The sequence below is a fragment of the Populus euphratica genome, unplaced genomic scaffold (assembly GCF_000495115.2).
Source record: "Populus euphratica unplaced genomic scaffold, PopEup_1.0 scaffold1.1, whole genome shotgun sequence".
NCBI lineage: Eukaryota > Viridiplantae > Streptophyta > Magnoliopsida > Malpighiales > Salicaceae > Populus > Populus euphratica.
Window position 1 is genome coordinate 1427444 of NW_011499845.1, and position 13840 is coordinate 1441283.

The following is a 13840-nucleotide window of genomic DNA, read 5'->3' on the forward strand; positions in this document are numbered from 1 at the left end:
AAATTTAAATTTTTAAAAAATACTAAAAGAATAAAAAGAAGTCACCTCTTGAAGAAGGTGGGTTGACACTCTTAATTTTCTTCTGTTTTTTTATGCAGGAGGTAATATTCACGTCCACATGCCTGTTAATTAAAATACAGTTTAATTTTCTTGTGAAAATTTGTCAGTGACCCACAACGAAGAAATCTGGGCATTGAAGAGTGAAGAGGATATGCATGTCAAATTTGCAAATTCTCACGGCGACACCTTCACATGGCAGAGCACGCATGCCTATAATTACTCAGAGACGGTAAAACTTTTATTGCTCAGGAGCACGGAAAGTAATCTGGTCGGCTTGTCACTTGATGACCATTCACCTGGCACCAGTCATCGGAGACTGGGCAAATGTTTCTTACCATCTTCTGTTTTGGTCTTTTATTTTTTTTAAAAAAAAAAATTAAAATCAAAATTATTTTCGTTTGCAGTTTCTAATTTTTTTAAATGATTTATTATTTTATAAAAAAATAATTTATATTATCAGCATGATATAACAAATCTATTTTATCACAAAAATAGATGGGGATGCAAGTTGGGATAAATCTGAATTTTTCTTATGGACAATCCAATATTTAAAATTTGTTTTTAAAAGATGTGTCTTGGTGATAAATGATTTGAGATTTATATAGTAAATTTAAAATTCAAATCAAATCATATATTTTTTATAATAGTCTAGAATAATAGAGTTTTACTTACTTACTTGAACTCACAAAATATACTTTCTAAAAAATAGAGTTTTTTTAAAAAAAATCCAGCATTTAAAGTTTATTTCTAAAAGAAATTTTTATACCTTAATTAAATTAGAAGGGTGTTTGATATACAAACATGTAAATATCTTTTTTGAATATGATACTTGCAAATATAATATTTATGTTGATTTAAAATAAAAAATATATACCCATGTTTAATTTGTATAGTGAAATCATGAGAAATTTAAACAAATTTGATATTATTTCTTTATGATCTAGTCCATGAAATCCACTCTATAATTATTTTTTAGTATTAAAACTTGAATGTTTTATTTAATTATTTTAATATCTTGTAATCAATGTATTTATTTTTATTAAATTTACTTGTTCATTGTTTATAAAATTATAAATTTATGAGACGTGGGTAAATTCTATTCTATAAAAGTAGCTGGGTATTTTATTTTTCAAGAAAAAAATAACTCTCAAATCCACGAATTAACCCACGTTTATCCATTAGGACCTAGGGTTGGGATCAAATATATATTACGAGACAACTCAATCAAAATCCACCTATCCCTGACCAATTGTCATATCTAGCTGGAGAGTTACTACTTACTAGGGCCGGATAATAATAAGAACAATAATACCAACAATATAGCTCTGCTCGCATTAAAAAAAAAAAAAAAGTAGTTTCGAAAATTACCGTCAAATCTACTCAGCTGACGGCCCAATTACAAACCAGAACCCGAAGTCCAGACCTCATCACCTCAAATTCAAAAATAGACAAAAAAAAAAAAAAAAAACAAGAACTCAGGAAGGTGTAAGGTTTCTCAGGCTTAGGTCGATGCCATAAAAAGAAAAAAAAGACTGCGAAGCACAAAGCCACGCACACTCGAGCTCGAAGCTGTAGTCTTTGGTAGAATTTGATTTTGTAGTTTTTTTAAAGAATTAAATTTATTTATTTTTAATTGTTTTTTTAGTTTTTTTGAATTGTTTGTTTTAATGTCTTCGTATTAAAAATAATATTTTAATATATATATTTTTAAACATTTTAAGAAACTCACATTTGTTAATGGAGTTTGGTGCTGCCGCCGCTGCCGCTGAATTCCAAGGTTTTTAACAGAACCCACCACCTCTCACTCTTATCAACCCCGCCCACAAGTAAAAAATCCAGCATCCTCTTCAATCCTTCTCCAAATGCCGTTCCTCGCTTCTCAACGATGTCGTTTTCTCCTAGAGACCTGTCCTGCAAATCCATCATCAAAGACGCCACCGTCAGCATCGCCACTCCTCAGGTAGTCTTATCACTTCCTCTAATCTTAATTTAATTTTATATATCTCCTGGGAAAAAAATTTCATATTAAAAAGTCTTGTTTTGTTATTGGTTGTTGTTGAAGATGGCTGGAGACGGCCTTCGTGATTTTGAGCTATCAAATTCGACGGCGCTAGCTCCTCTAGACGGTCGTTACTGGAATAAAGTCAAGCATTTGTCTCCTCGTGAGTGAATACGGTCTCATTTATTATCGTGTTCCTGTCGAGGTACTTTCTGTTTCTGATGGATCCAGCACCACAAAACCCTTCAAAAATAGATTTTATTTTAAAAAAATCCAAAAAAAAAAAACAAAAGAATACAGCTCAAGCGTCATATCTTGAACCTAGTTCCCAAGAAGCATGAGCGCAGGTATTGGGCATCCACACTAGGCGCATATCCATATAGGGTTCTCGCCCACCACCAAAGGTGCTAGGTTTGTATCTTTATCACTCCTGTGGGCTTGGGCTATCGCGTCCAATCCCAGTATATTTGAGTTCAAGTAGCGGGTTTAAATTTAATTTCATCTTGAATGGGCGTAACCACTTGAACATCTTTATTTAGCCTAATATATTAGAGGATTTTTTTCAGCAAATCTCTTAATATTTTATACCTATTTAAGTATAATATAATTTAAATATTATAATAATAAAATTATAACTTAGCCCCTTTTCCTTACAAAAAAAATAAGAATTATAAGCTATAAGTATACCATGACTTTTTCAAATTAAAAGCGCACAATCTTTTTATTTTTTTAATATTTTTAATATATTTAATTTTAAAATTTATTTAATTTTAAATATTATTGTATGTTTTCTCTCTATCAAAATATTAAAGTACTCTTATCAACAAGGATTTGTTTTAAATAAATATCAATTATTGGTCATCTCATTTATCCGACACCACCTCAAATCAAGTCATTAAACATATTAACTATAAAAAATAAATCATATTATTTAAATTAAAATATTAATAAATTTTTAATATATCAATTTTATTCTCAAGAATCTTAAATATTGGTACTTTTCCCCCAAGTCTTTTACATTTTTTTTAATGTTTTAGTTTTCAGGTTTTATTAACAATTTTTTTGAGAAATCACTGTCCTGGATATTCCAATGTCAACTTTATTATCACATGTAATTTTATTATTTTTATCTCTTGACTTTTTTCTCTCATAAATTTGGTTTAATTTAAGTATTATTTCTCAGATTAAATGGTTGTTGAAGCTTTCACAAATCCCTGAAGTTATCGAGGTCCTGAACTTGAGTGAAGAAGTCAAGGCTTATTTGGAAGGGTTAATCGATGGATATAGCATGGATGACGCGTTGAAGTTACAAAATCGAGGAAGTGGCTAACCATGATGTAAAAGCAGTTGAATATTTCCTTAAAAAGAAATGGCCGGAGATTTCCAAGGTTAAAAATCCCATCTTACTTGCCAGAGATAGCTTGCCACGTTATTGGATTTTTTTTGCGATTGCCTAATGATGATTCTTTTGCTGCTGTAGTTTGAAAATAAATTAAAATATGTATCTTATATTTCAAAGAAACATTTTCTCTGAAATATTTGTAAGTATATTTTTTTATTATATAGTAAATTAAATAAAAGTTATGAGGATGAACTTTTTAATTGGATTTCTAATCTTATTATAGAAGTATTTATAATATTAAAAAATAAAACTTGATATTTAATATGTATTAATTTGTTTTTAAAATTTATTTTTTTAGTTTTTATAATTAACTTTGATATTTATAATGATTAAAATAAAACTAAATAGTAACTATTCAATTTAATCTACAACATAATTACTTTATTAATAATCAAGTTTCATTAATAATCATAATATTTAATAAACTTATTATTTCATAAAGAATATATATATATTATTTTTAATTTATTTTTAATAAACTTAGTTATATCACTAAAATGTTATCTATAAATAAACACTTTAAAACAACATTACGACGCTACTCTGAGCCGATTCTTTATTGGTTACCATTTATAAACAGTATTTCAACATCTTTCTCTTCAAAATTTACCTCAGGTGCTTGAATTTTTCCATTTTTTTTTAGATTAACGGGGTGTCCGGCCAGCTTAAATTTTTCCATTTTGCTTGCACATCTGAGGATATCAATAATCTTGCCCATGCATTGATGCTGAAAGAAGCAATGAATGTAGTCGTATTTCCGGTCATGGATAAATTGACCAAAGCCAGATGTAAATTGGCTAAGATAACGCTTCCATTTCCGATGCTTTCTCGCTCTCATGGACAGGTGATATGGCTACCTCAAGCATGCAATGATATGCCTTGATTTACAAAACTATTTTAAACAGAAAATTAATCACATCTTTGTAGATCCTATCAATTTGGTGCTTATCCTTGCTGTCAAAATTGCTGTTTGTTGATGATCGGTGCGGTATTTATAGCTATGGCTTACTCAAAGACTTGTTTGTTCATAAAGTGGTGACTTTGTTGCTTTCATTATCTGTAGCCAGCTTCACCAACAACTTTGGGAAAGGAAATGACAATTTTTGGGGCCAGGATAAGCGAACGAAGGCACGGAATTTCTCAAGTTAAGATAAAGGGGAAGCATGCTGGTGCTGTTGGAAACTGCAACGCCCATCTTTCAGCATATCCCAGTGTTAAGTGGCCTCAAATTGCAAGAGAGTTTGTTGAATCTCGTGGATTGTTTTTTAACCCCTATGTTGCTCAGCTATAATTTTTGTGCTTATCAATCCTGCTCAGTTTCCACATTAAAAGCTAGTCAACTAGTTCATAATAACATTTAAATTCATTCGAAACATCATCTGTAACTAGCTTAGTTGCTTCACTGTCTACATCAGTGCTTTAATATAGGAACTTGAAGGAATGAGAGCATGGAGGGTGATAAGTTTTCATTGATTGATGATATAAAACTTGTGAGTAGTTACATGGAAACTCCTTGTTGAAGGAAGATGCGATGAAGGCTGCACTAGCATCACTTTTTCTCCTTTAGCTTTTCTTTCTCTTGATATTTTTGTCCCATGTTTAATGCATCTGGTCTTCCTGCTACCTATGTGGCTTTGTGCTTGCTTTGCAGATTGAGCCACATGACTACATGGCAAGACTTTTCTATGCAATTATTGTTTTCAATACTATATTGATTGATTTTGATAGAGATAAATGGGGCTATATATCCCTGGCATACTTTAAGCAGGCGAACGATCTGGTGTTGAATCGACACTGTGAATTTTGAAGTAGTTATCCTCACACTAGAGTAGTTATTTGCTCAAGATTTTGAAACAGACAACCAAGGCTGGTGAGATTGGGTCCTCGACCATGCCTCACAGAGTAAATCTATTGATTTTGAAACAGTGAAGGCAATCTTGGTGAAGCCAAATGAAGGTTATCTCATCTCGGTGAGAAGTTGCCAATTTCACTTTGGCAGGTAAGGCAGCCCACTTCCCTTTCGTTATTCAGATACTTGTCTATAGTATTAAGTTGTTGCTTTGAGTTCATGGTATACCAAGTTAAAGAATTGTGTTGAGATCCTTCCTAAATGAACCTTCTAAATTTATTCCTCCATATCATCATAGACCTCGAAGTGAGGTTTCTTTTGTTTTCAAATTCCTTAAATTCATTTTATTCTGGCATAAGTTTGGTCTTGAGAAGTAGTAAGGTACTTGTGTAGCTGTTCTAGTTGTATGCATCTATATATAGGCCACAGGTATTTAGGTAGTTTTTAAAAAGTTTTGTTGCATTGTATTCTATTTGCAGCGTGAAATGACAGATTCAACTGTTCTGAGGAATATGGGCGAAGGCTTAGGACATTCTCTTCTCACCTACAAAAGTGCATTGCAGGGAATAGCAAAGCTTCAGGTATGTGATATAACACATGTAAAGCGCCTTCTCTCCTAAGAAGTGCATGCAAAGCAGTTCATTGTTGTGCTTCTTTTTTGCAGTAGAATTGAGTTCTCCTCCTCCCCCAACTCCTCCTCCTTCTTGATAATGAAGCTTCCATTGAGGGTTAGCTGATTAAGATATCGTGATTGCTGGAGAATGCTTTGATTGCTTCTACATTCAGCTTTTGTTCTGATTGAACTAAATATCTCATTTAGGTTAATGAAACTCGCTTGAGTGAAGACTTGAATCAATCATGGGAGGTGCTTTCTGAACCAATACAGACCGTATGTACCTTTCCTTTTATCGATCTTTAATTTTCTTGTCTCACTTGTACAAAATGTCGTTTCTCAATGATTCTTTAGATTGATGAATCTTGAGTCTTTTCTATCTAAGCTCAAAGTTTTCTACCTCCAATACTGTTTACTAGTTTTGAGTCCCATCATATTCTTAAATCATTCCTAATCCTTTGGAATGTCAAATTCTGCACTGGTGATGCGCCGATATGGTGTTCCAGAGCCATACGAGAAGCTGAAAGAGCTAACCAGGGGAAGAGCAGTTACCAAAGATAGCATAAAGGAGTTTGCTGAAGGCCTGGAATTACCCGAAAAAGCAAAGGATTATCTTTTGGAGATGACACCCCACACCTATGTTGGAGCGGCCATTGAATTGGGTCAGACTGTAGATATTGCTATCAACTTGGTAAATGGGGTGACAACTTTATAAGATGATGGTGGAAAGATGTTAAGGATCACCAGCTATCATATTGTTGTACCAAAGAATCAGGTATATGTGGTCCAACTTCAGTTTTGACCGGGTACAATATGATTCACGATATGTTTTGATGGGGGGGATAGAGAAACTAGATTTCCTGCTTGAATATTGTAAAATTGCTATTGAAATGATCGTGTCTTGTAAGCCTATTAAGAAAACTCGAGGTGGGAATTTTGCAGCCAGTCTTATTGACCTTATGATCAATTTATCTGGCCTGATTTTACTGTTCCCCCTTTTTTAATCTCCGAAACTAGGAGGTCTCTGGGAAATTTGGTCAAGTTCTTTCTGCTGGGAATGATGATCTTGAAGCGGATCATTTTTTGAGTGAAACCTAATTGGCGACACTTATCCACTTCCAAAGAAAGAATTAGTGAATGAAGCAATAACATCAGTCGAGACCTGAATATTTTTTTTCGAGCAAGTTTTCTTGGTTACTTTTGAGGGTATATAACAAAAATTCTGCAGAACTAACAATTCTTTGGTTTGGAATTAGTGATAATCGAAGTAATCTTGCCCAACTCGCGATATCTTATATCAGATCCCTGTTAACCATCGTAAATTATCATCTGTCCTGGTCAAATGTCTGTATAGAATACGATAAGAAGCTGGCGAATGGGCCACCAATGTGAAAATTTAGTGGCACTGTGTCCAATAGAGCATGTGGATTCTGGTATTCCTTTCCTGCTGCAACAAACTACAGACCTCATGAGCTCAATACGTAATGCAAACAGCAGGCTGTTAAAGTATAAGACGACAAAAATGTTGGGCTTGCTATGACCATATCTCATTGATAAGAGCAGAGCCACATATATTTGGGAGATGGTAATTAACCTGACCCGAAAGCCACTGGATCATCCTATCTACTCTGCACAATCCACGTGGCATTACGCAGTTAACTGCTTATCTAGTTTACACTCCATTCCAAGGTTCCATGCCCAATACTCAAATATTCTGCTAGCAACATTTCAAGAAAAGCAAAGCTTTCGCACTCTTTTTCTGTTTTTCCTTCTAACTTGGACAACCAGCTAAAATGGAGACTGGTATAGCATGCTGTGCTCGAGGGGCTTACTTACCTGGTGTTTCTCAGCAATCAAAAGCTTCAATGTCTCCACGGTCCATTTCTCCGTCCTTCGCTACGAGGGTATATATATCTATTAAATAACACCTGTGTATTACTGATTGCATATAGAAATGTTCTGCATGTTTCAGTATTTCAAGGTAGACTTGGAGATGCGGAAATGAGAGTTTTACATGAATGTCTATTTTTCATGCGTAACAACATTTGTGGGGAAAAAAAGTTGTAAAAGGATGTCTAAAATACATTGCAGAGTCTGAAATCAAGCTCGCTATTTGGGGAGACGTTGCGCTTCATACCAAGATCATCACTAAGGGTTTCAAAAGCAAAGACCTCTTCCCTTGTGACCAGATGTGAGATTGGTGATAGCCTGGTAAGCGACATGATATTTTTTGTAATTTTGTTGCATACAGTTCTAGCTATGATCGTAATAGCTAAAGTTCTTTTCTTCCTTTTTCCAACTGCAGGAAGAATTCCTTGCAAAGGCAACTCCAGATAAGGGACTGATTAGGGTGATGATGTGCATGGGAGAGGCATTGAGGACCATTGCCTTCAAAGTCAGGACTGCTTCCTGTGGAGGAACGGCTTGGGTGAACTCCTTTTGAGATGAGCAGCTTGCTGTGGATATGCTTGCCAACAACCTTCTTTTTGAGGTTTGATTTGAGAAAAAAACTGATTTGTCACTAATTTAAGCTTGCTTAATGATGGACTATAGCTAAATTTTGCTAGATAGCATAGGACAATTGAGAAGGGACACTGGATCCATGAGAAAAACTTCATCATTGAAAAGATTTGTTACATGGTTTTGAGTGGCTTAAATGGATACACTAGGTCTAGCGGTTACATTCTGATTCAATTTGGTGATCACCTTTTGAACACAGTTCTTTCATTTATAAATAACGACTAGTGATTTTGATGCGTAGGCTTTGACTCACTCGCATTTCTGCAAATATGCTTGCTCTGAGGAGGTCCCTGAACTGCAAGACATGGGTGGTCCTGTTGAAGGTCTGCGTATATACAACTAGTCTAAAACAATCAATTTTGACCGGAAATCATTAACTTTTTACCCTGTCTAGGAAGGAAAGTAGCCTTACATAATTTTGATGATATGAACAGGTGGATTCAGTGTTGCTTTTGATCCACTTGATGGTTCCAGCATTGTTGACACAAATTTCTCTGTGGGCACCATCTTCGGAGTGTGGCCAGGAGAAAAATTAACTGGGGTAACGGGGAGAGATCAAGTGGCTGCAGCCATGGGGGTTTACGGTCCTCGAACTACATATGTTCTTGCTCTTAAAGACTACCCTGGCACCCATGAGTTTCTTCTTCTTGATGAAGGTGTGGCTTCGATACTATCATCAAATACTCAACCTAGACAAGGGGCAAATTTTTTTTCACTGTTATGATCATCTCATATTCAGAAAAGCAGTTGCTGTACCCTCTTGCCTTGTTCAGTAATTCCGTTCTATACTGCAGAGAAATCAGGTTTCACCACAGTTACTGGGTGCCTAAATCTATACATTTCTCTCTGAAAGAATCTGTTTGTTTATTTTTTCAGGAAAATGGCAACATGTCAAAGAGACAACAGAGGTTGGTGAAGGGAAACTTTTTTCCCCTGGAAATCTGAGGGCCACATTTGACAACCCTGAATATGAAAAGGTTTTTATTTTACCTTTTCCCGTTTCTATTGAATGGAGGAGGAGGAGATGTTCCACTAATTATCATTATTTGTAAAACACAAGCTGCTCTGTCTCTTACCAATGCCTTTATTTCTCACTCAACAGTTGATCAACTACTACGTAAAAGAGAAGTACACCTTGAGATACACAGGAGGGATGGTGCCAGATGTCAATCAGGTGATTATAACTTTCCCCAGGAAATGTTACTCCCATATTTTCTTTTCGAGGCTGATTCCATAGATGTCTAACGGAGTGTGTTATCCATTATCCACAGATCATAGTTAAAGAGAAGGGTGTCTTCACCAATGTGATTTCTCCATCTTCCAAAGCCAAGCTGAGATTGTTATTTGAGGTTGCTCCTTTGGGGTTATTGGTTGAAAAAGCTGGGGGTTACAGTAGTGATGGTCATCAGTCTGTGCTAGACAAAGAAATAAAAAATCTTGATGACAGAACTCAAGTTGCATATGGATCCAAGAATGAGATTATCCGATTTGAGGAAACTCTGTATGGGAAATCAAGGCTCAAGGCCGAGGGTGTTCCTGTTGGAGCTGCTGCTTAAGAGAAAGTGCTAGCTTCTCATGCCTTAATTTATTTGTTTTGACCAAAATCGAAGCTATCATGTATACGGATTTGTGCAGTAGTGCGTGGAACATTCAAATAATGGAGACCTCTACAATTAAAAGATTAGATTTGTGTGATCATGAAAATTTAGCAGGAATGATGACTTCTCTTTCCTTGGCATGTTTTCTTCTCTGATACGTGTGATTGGAAGTTGAAAATATATAACCACTCTTTAAGGGAAAGTACATATATTTTTTTTCCCTTTTAAAGTCATGTGATCATAATTTTGTACCGGGTTATATTGAAGTTTCTGCTGCTGTTAAGGGGAATTTGCATCCTTTGTTTCAGCTCTGCTCATTTTTCTAATATTTATTTACGAATTTTGGTAATTCAGAGTCAAATTTTTTTGAGTGTTTGTTTTCTCAGAAGTCTATGTGGAAAAATGAGTAATTACACAAAGTAGCTATAGTACTGTCACTTGAGCGGCAATAAAGATGGTTGGTCTTGGAATTATCCCTATTTCTTTGTCTTAATTCTCAGACCATGCCACTCTTTACTTTGGTACTTCTTAGGATTCCTTTACAGCATACCTTGGCTTTCTTATAGTTAACGTATTCTATTTGTCAGCTCAAGATTATCATAATCCTAAGGACATTCGCATGTACTCTATTTAGAGCGAACCTTAAAATTTGATTTCTTGAAAATTGCAAGGTAAAGGGTTTTGGCTGACAAGAGTTGAGACAGAGCTCTATACTAAACAAGATACTGGTAAACATGGTATGCACCTGCTCTTTACATTCAATTTTCTTTCCATTAAAACCAACATGTAACAATGGGAAGCACAAGTTCTTTTTTATTATTTTATTCATTAATTGTTTGTGAACCTTGGAACCTACAAGCAACGACTCTTCGTTTTAGTCTAATCATACCAGCTACCTTCCATGTAGGAGGTCCAAGCACAAGTGGTGAAATGGCGTGGATCGGTTGGAGGCATAGTTGATGCACCTATAGACAAAGTCTGGACAATGGTTTCTCAAACCAAGAAACTAGCAGAATGGATGCCAATGGTGGAAAGATGCACTGACCTGGCTGGAGAAGAAGGTGTTCCAGGTTATGTTCGGTTAGTGTCAGGATTCATGTTCCCTCAACAAGATGGTGACAGATCATGGATCAAGGAGAGGTTGGTTTCTATGGATTCTACATCTCTCAACTATGTTTACAAAATGGAAGCCAGCAATGTCGGTTTGGATGGATCAATAAATACATTAAAACTTGTTGATTATTGGGATGATTCCACACTAGTTAACTGGTCATTTCAGATAGACCCTTTGGAAGGCGCCTCCGAGGATAGCATAATAGATTATCTAGGATTTCTGTATAAATCTGGCATTAACAGGATTGAAGGTGCTATTAAAGCTTCATCGATAGGAGTTTGATTAATATCATGGGTTCCGTCACTGCTAGACTATCCAACAAAGTGCAGTGTTGGTTTGCCAAAATGTGTTCTTTGACTGTTTGGAGTAAATTCCAATGGAAAAGGAAAGATATTTCATCATTTCTCCTTGTACTTTACTTTTTAAAATCTGCCGTGACGTTATCAGCATTTCAGTGAAAACAATTTCTCAGCTTCAAAATTCGGTATTTAACGATCATTACCCACCACGACGAGCTCTTGCGTTCTACTGTGAAGGTACCCTGTTTTTTTTTTTTTTACTGGTGTAAATACGCGCTTCGACAGGTTCTCTACTTGGGCCTTACATAGAGTGTGGGATAATTTCATGGGGCACCCAAACTAGGCAGACTTGGATGTGACTGCAGATTGGTTCATTTTAGAAAGCGCTATCTTCAAGGCCCGAAGATCCATGTCCATTAGGCATAAACACAACATATATAATCATCGACGTCATAGCCACTGATTCTCGGAAAATCACAATCACAGTATAGTTGTTTTAGTCTATAAAAAATTGGCAGATGTAAGGTTATGACGAGATCGAGTGAAGTAAAAAAGGCTTCACACCAACAAAATTTTATATCATGGTTATTACTGGTTTCTGGTTTGCTCTTTTCGATGTTCTACCTCTTCTTTAGTTGCGAGGAATTCCTTGCAAGGTAAAAAACTTATCTAGAAGTGAAAAAGGGACTCAAGAGATCGCCTAATGAAAAATAAATACAATGTGGGTTTGAAAGGTGAAGCAGGTGCAGGATTTGGAAGTTGACAGACAGGTTGAGCTGTACAAACCCATTCCTAATGCTTTCTTTAAGCATTGTGATTCTTGAAAGCCATTTCTCAGCTATAAAGTATGTGTTTTTACTATCACTTTCATGCATTCATGGACACCCATCACCACAATTTCTATCTCCTGCACTTTTATACTCTTCTGGAAGAGTAGTGTCTGCCGTCCTTTTTATTAATATTATTACTAAGAATGTGTTTAGTTATGGTGTTTTTGTAAAAGTATATGTTAATTAAAATAATATTTTTTTATTTTTAATATTAACACGTAAAATATATAAAAAAAATACATAAAAATCATCATTTTCATACCTTTTCACGCCAAAATCAATTTAAACTATAAAAACAAACACTCCCTTGATTTTTTAATACATCCATCAAAATATCCATGCTACTGCTAAAGTACGGGACTTAATACATATCATCACAAAGAAATATATAATAATGGGCCATATGATGGTAATACATCCATCTATCTTTGGCGCATTATACATAGGAGATTTGAAATCATTATTTAATTATCTCTTAATAATTTAAATTTTTAATCTGAGAAAGTTAATTAACATTATATCATAATTTTTATTATCAAATGATTATAAGTCTCATTCTTTCAGTTATTATTTTAAAAAAATCAGCATGAAAAATAATAAAAATGAATAAATTTTAAATTAAAAAGTCTTTCATAAAGAATATGCTAGAGAGTTAATATTACATTTCTTTAATTAAATTAAAATATTCATGACCTTATTAGTTGAGGATGCTATTTTTATACTCAAAGCACTACATTAATCACCATTCAAGAAACTAATATTTTAAAATTTTGAATTAAGATAGTTATTTAATATGAGATTATAGTTTTTATTATCAAATGATCATGAGTTCTTTCATTTAATTACATTTTAAAAAATCAGTATTAATGAGTATGTGTAATTAATTACTTGAGATATTGTGTTATAGAGTTAACATGACACTCTTTTAATGAAATTAAGAAAGCCAGCTCTTAAACTTTTTAGTTAATCAAGGCTTGCTTGTTTTTGTATTTTAAAAATATTTTTAAAAAATATTAATTTTTTTTTATTTTTTTATTTACTTCAAATTAATATATTTTTAGTGTTTTCAAATAATTTTAATATGTTGGTGTTAAAAATAATTTTTTAAAAAAAATTATTTAAAAAGTAACCACAACCATACTCAAAAAATTATTTAAAAAATAACCGCAACCATACTTCCAATATTTATACTCGAAATGCTACAATAGCGAGCACAAAAACTAAAGACACCGTTGAATGTTTATGGTTTTTTAATTTTTTGGAAAGCCAAAACTATCTCATGTTTATGTTCATATTTTTTTAAAGTTATTTATTTAAAATATAGACTTAAATTAATTTAAAAAATAAAAAGGTATATTATAAGTTAAAATATAAAAATTAATAATATTATATTTTTAGTTAACACAGTAATATTGTTACGGCGACACAGTAACATAATTATGTGATAATGGTTTATATGATGTTAATAATGATTGGTTATAATAAAACTAAATTGATAGTGAATTTTATTTTTATTTAAAAAATAATAATAATTGATATGGTGGTGGCCATGATAT

The 13840-nt window shown here is 33.8% G+C and overlaps 1 protein-coding gene and 2 pseudogenes across 2 annotated transcripts; all 3 read left to right on the forward strand.

The window, feature by feature from the left end:
• Window positions 1-1775: 1775 nt before the first annotated feature.
• LOC105136510 (adenylosuccinate lyase-like) lies at window positions 1776-7712 on the forward strand (annotated as a pseudogene).
• LOC105136433 (sedoheptulose-1,7-bisphosphatase, chloroplastic-like) lies at window positions 7617-10181 on the forward strand (annotated as a pseudogene).
• A 242-nt stretch (window positions 10182-10423) lies between these two features.
• LOC105136299 (uncharacterized) lies at window positions 10424-11634 on the forward strand. 2 transcript variants are annotated; one of them, XM_011041695.1, is made up of 3 exons: window positions 10482-10498; window positions 10713-10778; window positions 10949-11634. In XM_011041695.1, the coding sequence occupies exons 2-3, from the start codon at window positions 10776-10778 to the stop codon at window positions 11435-11437; spliced, it is 492 nt and encodes a 163-aa protein (XP_011039997.1). In that variant the 5' UTR covers window positions 10482-10498; window positions 10713-10775; the 3' UTR covers window positions 11438-11634. The 2 variants fall into 2 exon arrangements, with proteins under 2 accessions (XP_011039923.1, XP_011039997.1); XM_011041621.1 differs by having other exon boundaries at window positions 10424-10778.
• The last annotated feature ends 2206 nt before the right edge of the window (window positions 11635-13840 follow it).